At 38.7% G+C, this 12,250-nt stretch overlaps 1 protein-coding gene across 1 annotated transcript; it reads right to left on the bottom strand.

Annotated features, from left to right (window-relative positions):
* Positions 1-6,676: 6,676 nt before the first annotated feature.
* Sprr4 (small proline rich protein 4) lies at positions 6,677-6,899 on the bottom strand. The gene is given in 2 exon segments (XM_005008488.1): positions 6,677-6,803; positions 6,805-6,899. Coding segments are annotated over 2 exon segments (222 nt in total).
* Positions 6,900-12,250: the final 5,351 nt, after the last annotated feature.

The following is a 12,250-nucleotide window of genomic DNA, read 5'->3' as shown; positions in this document are numbered from 1 at the left end:
TAAAGGAAGTGGTAAGATTCAGAAACAGAAAATAAAATCTTAAAATTTATACAAGATCGTAGAAGATCCCTAAGTAGTCAAAGCAGTCTTGAATGAAAAGAGCAAAGCTGAATGCAACATACTACCTGACTTCAAACTGTATTATAAAGCTGTAGTAACCAAAATAGCATGCTACTAGTACAGACACAGACTGACAGAAGAGAATAGAGAGCCAAAGCATAGCTCCATGCATTGACATCTAACTGATTTTGACAAAATTGCCATGAGCATTCAATGGAGAAAGAACAGTCTTTTCATAGATTCTTGGTCTATGGTATGAGGAAAATTGAATGTCACATTAAAAGGATGAAATTAAACCTTAAAACCAAGAGGAAAGCTGAGCTCCATGACACTGGTTTCAGCAATTATATTTTGTATCTGACATATTCTCCAGTTCTGAAAAAATCATACTCAGTGTCATAGAACCAGAGAGTATTTTGGTAGTTATCATATAATTCGGTGGTTGGGAGGGCAGAATGAGGAGATGTTGGAAAGAATATATAGTAAGTGTTACACAGGAAAAAGAGAAAATGTGTGTTGAGAATAAGCAATATGGAGACAGAAAGTGGAACTTTGGTAGAAGGGTTACGATATTCTGAGGCAAATTAAGGCTCACGAACTACAGCTGCTTTCCTCTAATCTGCCAAAAGCAGTACGCAAACTTTCTTTGTGAGGTGGCACAAACTCACTTTTCTCCAAGCTGATGTGAGGAGAGCAACCTTCACCACAGCAGGTGGAGGCCCTGCACCACAAAGAATCCACATAGTCCTTATTAAAATAATCCTTATATCTTCAGTGGTAACCCTCAGATTTCCCACTCATTTCCCACAATCTATTTTTCCCTTAATTCTTAATGCACTCCCCTTTGTTTGTGCTTTGTTTTTCAGTTTTTACAAATAGCTTAAGACATCATTCATGTGCCATACAATTCAGTCATTTAAAGTATAAAATCTAATGGTTTTAGTATATTCACAGAGTTACACAGTCTTCACCACACTCAATTTTGGAACACTTTCATCACATAGAAAAGAAGCTCCATAGTCATTAGCAGTTATTTCCATTTTTTCCCCCTTCTACCAAAGTTGCACATTTCAGGGTGGCATATTCTGGTCTCTTCCAGTACCCTCCCTTTCCAGTGCATATAATACAAAATGAATTTTTCAAAATCACCAAAAGTACATAGTTGCAATTTCTTTTTTCTGGCTACCACAATCTGAAATTGTTCATGGAATCTTGCCTTATAATCTAATTATTTACTTATCTTCTAACATACTTATCTTGATTTTGGACTTCTGTGTTCCAAACACTTAGACTTTGCTTATTAGGAAATCACTAACTCCATCAACACGGGAGTGGAGAGGGTGGAGTATGAAATAAGATCCACAAAAATGCAAAAGCCCAAAAGTATGTGAGGATTCACCTAACTTGAAAACAGAAAGAACGCATTCAGCCCAACCTCTTGTTTTGTGAATACAGGGCTGAGGTTAAGGGACTTGCTCAAAGTCACAGAACTAGTTACTAGCAGAAAAAGAACCCAATTCTCTTTCCCAGTGCAGTCCAGACTCTTCTTGGGGTGGAAAACATCACAATCACTTTTAGCAATGACTTCTGAGCCCAAGTGAAAATACTTTCATCTGACTACCATTTAGGCACTGAAGTATACTTGAGCAAACCCAGGAGGTTACATTTTATAGATGAAATAATATTAGACCCATCATTTAGTGAGCACATAATATATCCTTACAAAAATACTGCAAATAATTGTTCTTTAAAGATTACAGCTCTTCATGTATGAGAAAATTAAGGCTGTTGACCTAAGTGATTAGGTACAATCACATAGCATAGATAGAAAACCTGAGATTCACCTGTGTTCAGCTTGGCTACAAAACTTATCTGATTAAGGAAATAAAAATCTGGTATATGTAGCTTTACTGCAAGTAATCAGGCCAGGTCAGTTTGCCCCTAATGGCTTCCTGATCAGAAGAGGAAGGGCAAGAGGACTTGAGGCAGCCATGTTTGTGACATATAGATCATGGTGGCGGCATTGTTTGCTTCTTTATTTTCTTACAACAGAGACAATTTTTGGACAAGTTGGATGGTTAGTTGGACAAGAAGTGAGAAGAGAGTGACTTACAAATGGAGTCTGAAGATACAATGTCGTAGAAACTGGCCAAGTAAATGGGTCCCTAAGTAGTGGGAAAAACATTTAAACCACTCCAGATGAAAGTATGTAATTCTTTTTTTTTTCTTTTATGACTTTTATTAGCAAATGCTCATAGTACATAATGATTGCATTCACTGTGGGGAATCAGTACATGTACGAAACACTTTTCAATTCTTTTTTTCCCATTACAAATGAAATACTATACAGGGAAATACATAGAGCTCGATATTTTCACAAAGTAATTTTATACGTTTAGGTCCTAAATAAAAAAATTTTTACCAAGTTCCTTTAAAATCCATTTTCCAGTCATCATGACTTAAATAGAACTCATGCAATATGACTTTTGATGACTATTTTCTTGATTGCTTGTAAGATTTATCAATGTTATGTAGTGTAGTTTGTCTAATCTCATATTTCATTGTATCAATATATCCACTCTACTAGTGACAAATGTTTGAGATATTTTCAACTGGAATTATATTACAAATATATGTTGCTATAAACAATTTTGTAAGTATGCTTTATCAAGCAAGTATATATATTTCTACTGTGCATCTGCTAAACAGTGAAATTACTGGGCTGTGAATGCATATGCTTAGTTTTAGAAAACAAGATCTAATGGTTTTCTGAAATGAATGTCTAATTTACACTGCTATCAACAATTTGTGACAGTGCCTAAATATCCATATCCTTACTGACAACTGTTATCTTTGTCCTTTTAATTTTAGCCCATTGTAGCAGTATCAGGTTTTTTATTTTAATTTACAAAGTTTAGATCAACTTAAGGATAATTGATATCTCTATAAAATAGTCTTCCAAAAAATGGACATGACATATCTCTTTATTCTTTCTAGTTTCTCTCACTGATGTTTCATATTTTTAGTAAAAATGTCATGTAGATTTCATTAACTTTACTTAAAATAATTGGTAAAATTTTAGTGATATTTCTGTTTTTAGTGGATAAACTAGGCAAAAAACACACAAATCTTAAGTAAACCTCACTATACTGTTTGGTATATTTATGCACGATCCACAAAATTTAAAATGTTTTCAGAATTCTGAAAAATTCTATTTTATTCCTTCCCAGTCATTGTGGTCCTCCAGGAGGCAACTATTTTTTGTCTTCTGCTCTACAGATCAGATTCTTCCCTGGCCTTACAACTCTTAACTCTTTAATTGGTAAATCTTGCAGAGCCCCTCCCCCAGAAGGTTGCAAGCTCACTTAACTGTCCCTAAACTGGCTAAAAATTTAACTCTGCTTCTCAGAGACTTTCTGCTTAGATACTTAGTAGGTACTTAACCTAATCATTCCCAGAGTACACTGAGTTTCTTTAGTTAAAAAGCAGCCTCTTGATTGAATTCCCCAAAGGCATTCATAAGTCTTGGTTTCTCTGTCCTCAACAAAGATCCTTCACAGTAAAAGGTCTAGATGTTTATTCTTCTGCTCACTTATAGAATTCACAGATTATCCTAGGTTAAAATTTTGTTGCTCTTTCTGCTTTTCCTCTTTCTGGAGTATTTGGGACAGCAGCGAGTGCAGGCAACTTATAAATTTTGTCCAGAGAGACACTAGAATTCTAGTTTGCCAAAAGCAACCCTCTTCTCAGAAGAAGGAAGTACCACTCTTCTCAGAAGTGGTACTTCCATGCTTTTGGAAATCCAGCTGTACATTTGGGGGTAGTGACATCCATAAGATCCCAGTGACTAAAGAGCTCATAATATAATAGGGGAATTAGACATCTAAAGAGCAAATTACAAACTGGCCCTGGCAGTTCACACCTGAAATTCTAACACTCTGAGGAACTAAAGCAAGAGAACTGTAAGTTCAAGCCCACCCTGGGCAATTTAGTGACTTAGCAAGGTCTGTTTTGAAGAAAAGTATTAAAAGGGCTTGGGATGTAGCTCCATGCAAAGGCTCTGGGTTCAACCCTCCAGTACCACAAAAAAAAAAAAAAATTATAATGAAAATAATATACTTAATAAAATAAGTATATTAATAAAAATTTATAATAAGTATTATGAGAGTTCTGAATATTAGATTTTTCTAACATTTTAAGGTACATTTTGTGGAAATATGTGAATCAAATTCTTAAAACTAGGAAGATATCTTAAACAGCAAGATGGAAAACTAATATTCTAGATGAAATAGAATGAACAAAACACACACAAAGACCCATGCAACACAGAAGCTAAATGAATACTCTATGTAGAGAAAAGTGAGCTATTTAGTACTGTTGGATAATGATGCGTTTTGGGTTTTGTGAGGGAAATTTTAGAGTAGATGAAGACTTACTATACTTTATACAGGAACTAGGGAGAGTACTTGAGTCTTCTTTTGGTCAGTGAAAGTTCAACAAAACGGTATAGAGTGTTCCTTTGCATTCTGACATTACCTTAATTTATGCAGAAAGGAACCAAGAATGAAGAAATCACCACATATATGATTAGGATTTTGATATAAATAAATTTTGCTTTGTAAACCTTTGAATGGCAAAATTACACAGAAACATTTTTTTATGAGGGAATGGGTCCTCAGGTCTTCCTACAGTGGTAAGATTCTGTCCTTGGTCATTAGCATGGAACCTATGGGCATGTCCCCTTCTCCAATGAACCAGTAGCCTTAAACACAAACCATAGCAGAAACATTTATTGTCTTTATTACTTCTGGCTGTCCAGAAATCAAATACTGTGCAATTCTGTCAATGTTGGAATCCAAATTCAAAGCGAGGATTTTCCAGGGTCTTCCTGGGACATAGCACCCCCAAACTGTGACCAAGACATTAGCTGGGCCCCGGATGAAAAAACTCCAGAAAGATAACTGCCATTATGCATCAGCTCCTCTGTTTGACAGAAGGGAGTGATTTCAAGGTGCAGAGACTGAGGTGCAGAAAGGCTGTCAAAAAGTTCCTTAGGGTTAAACATAATCACTTCTGAATATGAATTGTTTTGACATTAATTAGACTTTATGGGTTAATATTGATACCCACTGAGTTTTAAATCATTACTACTTTAAAATATCAGCCATGCACAGTTATTTTAAGGGAAAATAAAGAGGGTAGTTGTTAATTCCTTTTCACTCTAGTATGTTAAATGAAGAAGTAATTTATTATTGGTATTGCTGATGACAACTAAAATTCAGTGAGCAAATCCCAAAAGAATAAAATTCAAGAGCAGAAAGTCTGGCTGTGTGTTTAGTTATTCTTTTCTCAAGATCTCTATTTTAAAGACTCATTTCTTTTCACATCAAGGACGTTCGTTCCTTCTTTCTAATATAGAAGATAAGTCTCATCCAAAGATGAGGAGGGTTAGGACACCAGCTGCAAAAACATGATTTCTTGAAATAGAGTATGATGTTGGATTAATTGAGGAAACCAAAGCCTGTATACTTTGTAAAAGTCTTCAGAGCAATCTTTTTATCTCCAGAAAAATTTTCTCTAAGTAAAAAAAATGACATTCATTTCCAAAGAATGCAATGAGTCTCAGACAGACTGTCCCTGTATAACTCTGGGAAAACAGCTGATATATGACAGAGTGGAAAATTAAGTTCACACTACAATGTGCTAAATACTATAGTGAGTGAATGGAAAATGAGTGGACAATAAACTAGTGCATGAAAAAGTTATTTTCACATTTCTGAGTAAGGGTTTTGCAGTAGTCAAGTCATTTATGTATTTTTTGTCTGCTGTTTCAGAATGGCAACTGCCAAGGGGTAAAAGCCACGTTATCAGATGGACTGGATTTCTAATAGTAAGAAATAAATGTTTCTTTCCCTTTTGATCTTCTCTAGATCTCTCAGGCTCTTGTTAACTAGTTCCAGGGTTTGTTCTCCTATCTCTCTTACCAAAGAAGCATAATGATCTGAGTTTAACCCATCATTAACTCTCAGAGAATAATTCTACTCATAATTGACTCCTTGAAGTTTCACAGGCAGACACTGACACAGTCATTTCCCCAAAATACTACCTTTAAATCAATAACTGGATCACAGAATGAGGTTGATAATAGGAAGGGGCAGTACATTCAGGAATGAAATACAAATGAATTAGCATGGGAAACAGGAGAGAAGTCCTGAGAGGGGTCATTGGAAGAAAAGACTGAGGTAGAAACTTTATATCAGCTAGGGATCCCCATTGGTAAAGATAGAACTTCAGAAGATGTCCAGATCCTTTTTTACTTTGGAACATGAATGCTGCCATAATATTGGCAAAACTAGAGACTAGAGAGGATGACATCTTCTTCATGCCCACCTGAGATAGCACCAAGGTGGCATATAGGACAGGTCAAGGTGGCATATAGAAGAAACCTTGTGTTTGTTGACTGCTTTAATGGGAACAAATTCTTGCAATGCTTCATTGGTTCCTGTATAGATGGAAAAGGGGGACAGCCTGGAATTAGAGGAAAGGGAATCAGGACAAAGCCGCAGCTCCATCTAGCAGCCTGAGTGATGGGCAGGCGGCAATCCACCATGCATCTTTACTTCTGTTTACTCTTGGGAGCTTACTGGGCTGAGGGATGCTTCTGCCGTATTGTGCTTTGGAGTGGACATTACTTCTTGGCCTGGGAAGCACATGGATCCTTGGTTTTAGGTGAGCAGGTCTCAACATTTGACTGGGGATGGCTGGCAGGGCTGCTTCACCTGCTGCTGCTGGGCCTGCTGGGGTGGGCACTTTAAGGGCTTCTGTTGCTGAGAAGACATTGCTGTAAGGAGACATAAGCCTGAGGGGAGCCTGTGCACTGACATCATGAGAAGGGCTCCTTTACTTCTCCATGACTCTTACTGGAGTATTTTTCTACATCTACCAAGCTATGACCTGTGACTAATAACTTCATGCTGATTAATGGATTTATTACTAAGAATCCATTGTGATCTCCCTTTCTTTCTTTTTTCCTTTTTTCTTCCTTCTTTTTTTCCTTCCTTCCTTCATACTAGTCTTATTCCCTATTTCTTTCATCCTCCAATGAACTCTTAATTGAACACATGATTTATTTCTTGATCCTGGTACAAAATAAAGTGACCAACAGAATTCAGGATTAAAAAGAAGCCTAGGCATTTACAAGTCCAAGACATTCTATTTTTGCTGATGGATCTGGATGATGTAAACTGGCTACCTTGGAAGAGGCAGACAGGAAGCATAAGCAAAGAAGAAAGGGCTTGAGAAAGAAGATGAGTGGCCTCATCTTAGAAGAAATTGCTATGTAGTGATGGGTCTGGAGAAAGAATATTTCAGGAACACAGATGCCTGGATTCTATCCCCACTCTACTACTGATTCATGTGAAATGGTCAGAAGTCATTTAAAGTGACTATAAAATGGTAGTTCTAGCTTTCCATGGAGAATAAGAAATGGGGCCTGTGAGGGCCCAGTAGATCAATCGGCAAAGAACCACAGGAGAATGTTTTACCAAAACACAGCCTGGTCGAAAAAAAGAACACTAGCCAAAGGCTCAGGCATGGGTTCTAGTGCAAATCTTCCACTCACTTCTAGGAGTCCCCGAAGGCATCTTGCAATTTCTGAATTTTTAAAAAAAGATCACATAGGTAATAAACAGCAGCCCTTAAGAGAAGATTCAGGTTTGGAAGATTCCTGAGGCTGTCCCAGTTCTGATGAGTGTCTCTGGCTTTCCATGTAGACAGCATACCTTGGCTTCTAAATTGTTAATTATAAACGGGAAGTACAGAAGTTGGAGAGGTGACAATTAGAATAAAGAGCAAGGACTGCATAATGTGAAATACAATATCCAATATACATTCTATGAATGTAAAAGCAAAATTTAAAGCTTGTTGGTGGGGACAAAAGATAAGATAGAGCTGGAGAAAGCTTTAAAGTAGGGTTCAAAATTACTATAAAATGCCATAGCTGTAAATAGTACACTTTCAATTAGAAAAATTCTCTTACCTAGAAATCCAGCCCAAAATCAGGAAATAAATTATATTTAGCAATGGAGTGGGAGTGGAGATTAGATTTCATAAGTAATAATTAGAGCAACATCTCCAGTTGTTAGAAGGCTATATCATTTTGCTGATTACCCAAGAATAAGAGAAAAGCCTGGCCTAGCGGCTCGAGACAGTTCAAGAAAAAGGAAAGAGGCTAGTGGATCCTACGAGGACAGGTGCATTCACACTTACCAAAGGCAGAGAACTGGGCTCTGGGAGAGAAGGCTGGGGGCTGACTTGGGAGCAGCCATTCAGGGAACTCTTATAAGGGCCCCCAAACTGCCCCAAGTCCTTGATGAGGCACTGATTACCACCTTAAAGAGAATTCCTCATCCACTTCTCCCACCTGCACTTCCTCCAGGGTCTTGCTTTATGGGCCTCTTGAGATGAAACCCACCCACCAGGTGTTTGCAGCACTTGATTCTTCTGCACAAGCTAATTTCACCCACCAAAGATGTTTTCCCAAACTCAAGGATTCAAGAACTTTTAAAAACAGAGCAATACTGAAGAGCTGCTCTCAGACCAAAAGTTATGAGAAATCTCATGAAAGGAGGAGAAAGAGGGACAAGATAGAGTTTGCAACATTTCTGATAAATTGATATCATTTTTGTTGACCTACTCTCTCTGTGTGCCTAGCTGTGAAACCACCTTTTATGCTTATTATTTCATTTCATCTTTATGGTCAAGATGAGAGCGCCACTATTTTAAAGATGAGAAATGAGACTTAGAATGATGACACAGGAAGTAAACAGCACACATGGTATTTGAACTCAGATGTGAATGACTCAAAGGTTTTTTCAACCTTCAGCCAGACGTGAATGGCTTGCTATAGATGCCATCAGCACCCCTCTGATCCCCAGTACCCAGTGCCTCCGTGTTTCCTGATCTATGTGTCTTCTCCTGGAGCCTAAATAGAAGCCAACGTGAAAGAAGCCCCAGTCTGTGGGGGTGTTGTCCTCACCTGCCCCTTGGGAGGTGCACTACTGACGAGTAAGCCCAGAGGGGAGGACATAGCATGGTCTCTGTGGTAGACTTGCCACATAAAATATAAGGTCTGGTAGAATTCAAATTTCAGGTAAACCACAGAATTTTCTAGAGCATGTCCCAATTATTGTACAAGTCACATGTACATTAAAAATTATTTATTCAAAGTACAAATTTAAATGGACAGGTTGGATTTCTTTCAGTTTTGTTTTGTTTTGTTGCTTTCACGGTGGGGATTGAACCTAAGGCCTTCATACTGAGCTATTTTCCCCTTTCTTCCCCTTTCTTCCCTCCTTTCTTCCCTTTCCCTTTTCTCCCTTCCCTTTGTTTTTATATTTTGAGGCAAAGTCTCACTAAGTTTTTAAATTGCCCAGATTGGTCTGGAATTTGTTCATCCCCTGCCTTAGTCTCCTAGAGTGCTGGCATAACAAAAAATATGCCATCATACCTGGGAAACTCTACTTTTATTGCTAAACCTAAAACTCTACTCAAGCACATACCTAGATGGGAAGAAGGAACCCTGGCCCTGCGGTTGACTCCTGGTCCTGGGATGGAGGAAGGCAAGACAGCTATCGAAGGCTGCTCCACCTTTGGCCACCTCCTCAGGCCTCAACATCCAACTTGATGACAAGCCAATATGTGATCATTCCTGTCACTTTTACAACCAAGTGAAAGACTGCCTGGAAAATGACAGGAAACACCTTGGGGTACTTTCCAAAGCATTTTTCAAACTCTTTGTCTCATTTAATCTTTGTGGCATTTCTGTTGTGTAGTGTGAATCTGAGTTTACAGTGTAAAACTCTAACCCAAAGGAGTTAAATGAAATATACTACAAAATGCAATTGGGGAAGGTGGGGCTGAGTTAATTGGCCTAGGGTTTCCAGTACAACCAGAGTTTTTCTACACTGAACAAGTGATTGTCACTGGGTGGTTACCATGACTAATAAGCTTTTCTGATCTTTCAGTCACATGTAGACCAAATAGTGCTCACTGTTCTGAATCATCCTCATTTAAAATTTAACCCTTGCCTTAATTTCCCTGTTTAGACAAGGCCTCCTCTACCCTCTACTCCCCAGTTTATCGACATGAAGAATGTAATTTTCTGGGCTTCAGCTTTGGGGTTCTGCATTCCATCCCATTCTCCATTCAACTTGAACCCTAATTTCTTCTTCTTTCTACTGCCCCCTCATTTCTTCTTTCCCACTCTTTTGTGCTTCCCCTGATCTAAACTGTCCTTCATAGACACAGCAAGACAGGTCTGGCTGGCCCCAAGCAATGCATATTCACAAGCCTGGCACCTTGAGAACATCAACGTGTGCATGTGGACTCTGAATGGTGGACGTTTCCACTCCCTCGTTTCTTACCCACATGACTTTCTGAAATGAAATTCCTCCTATTTTTTTCTTACCCATCCAATCACTGGCCTCATTCTTTATCAGCAAAAAATTCCTGACAAGTTTTGAAGAATTCTATCTAATTATAGAGACATGGCTTATAGCACAATTATCACCTCAGAGGATTCTCTGGGAGCTAAAAACCTAACCATGGCGGCATTGAAGTGATTGTGTTTGCCACATCATGAATATGTACCACAGCCTCATGCACATTTAACACATTGCACACTTGAAAACCTTGGCATTCAGTTTCCTTGATAAACACAGAATCATAGTTTTATAGAGAGGAAAACTAGGATTTGGAATGAGGACATGTCTTGCTCAAGGTCATACAGACATTAATGCCAAGGCCAGAGTTGGATCGTAGGTCTCCTGACTTCATTATTTTCAGCCAACTGAAAAATTGACCTAGAGAGCTTCTTAACAGAGGATCCATTAAGAATGAATTAGGATGCTGATTTTGGAGGTCTCTGCTTTTTTTCCCCATGTCTCCTTCCTTCCATGATACTCTGCCTCTACGCATATCCTCCTTCCTCTGAGAGACTGACTGATTCTTTTCCCCACAATGCAAGGCATGGGTGCATTTTTAATAGTCATTAAATTCTGTATGTTCACAACATGCTATGAATAAAGTTAATTGTATTACATATTTTTTTAAATAAGAAAACTGGCTCTGATGGTGGTTAAAGTTGAAATTCTGCAGGGAGAAAGGGGTAACCCAAATTACTTAAAACTGCAATGGCTGTTTTTCAGATGCTCTAACTGGCGAGGGCAGGGTATTATTCTTTCAAAGGAGGAGGAGAGACTTCTTGGTATCCTTCAGATCACCCTATGTCAAACAACTCCTCTAGCCAGAGTGGGTCCTGAAAAGCTGTGAGAAACTATTCCTCTGTAGTCCCCACTCCCACTCTGACCAGTCCAGCCAGCCACAAGGCCATGCTGCATCTTCCCACTCAAGGGAGTTGCACCTGTGTGCCCGTGACTCCATCTGGAAAGGGAGGGCACAGTCAAGCTTTATTTCTGGGGTGAGTCAAAACTTGAGAAACCCTAGCCCCACCCTGCAGGTGAACAACCTTGTGACTGGGAAACAGAGATCTGGGCACTGAGAGACACCTCGTAGCCACATGCTAATTATTAAACCTTCCATGTAGAAAGATCTCCATCGTTTTCTCTGAGAATTGGAGAAAAGAGCAGTGGTTGGTGGCTTCCTCTGAAGAGAAGTGGAATTAATTTCTTATTCTGTTTTCAAGGATAAAATGGGCTTTGGGTTAATCACAAGAAGCTTTCACTCAAGGAACCATGTTAGGCAGACAGGACAATCAGGCTTGGGGGCTGCCTGTCCAGCAATGATACCTTGCGTACTAGGCTTATAATTCTACAAACAATGAATGAAGTCAAGAACCAAAGGAGGAGGTTAGGAAAGTTTTATTGGAAATAAAAAGATGATGAATAGCTCCTGGATTTTCAGGAGGAGTCCTGAAAAGTGTGGCCACCTGGTTCCAGATCTAGAGGTAATTAGAGATAGAGCACAGGAATTGTTCAGTTGTTTAGTAGGCAGGCTTTGTGGATTTGAAATGATCAATTGCGACTCAGGCTTTTAACTCAGTTTTAGGACATGTAGGTTTTACAGGAAACTGGAATGTTGGGTTAATTTGCATTATAATTTCCTCAAAATTCTAGAACTTATTAGAGCATGGCTGTACCTTCCCTTAGGAGGGGGAGGGCTGCATTCCACG

The sequence above is a fragment of the Cavia porcellus genome, unplaced genomic scaffold (assembly GCF_034190915.1).
Source record: "Cavia porcellus strain 051 isolate PalLab524CR breed Dunkin Hartley unplaced genomic scaffold, mCavPor4.1 scaffold_1, whole genome shotgun sequence".
NCBI lineage: Eukaryota > Metazoa > Chordata > Mammalia > Rodentia > Caviidae > Cavia > Cavia porcellus.
Note: the sequence above shows the minus strand (reverse complement) of the source record. Positions and strands in the feature narration are given on the sequence as shown.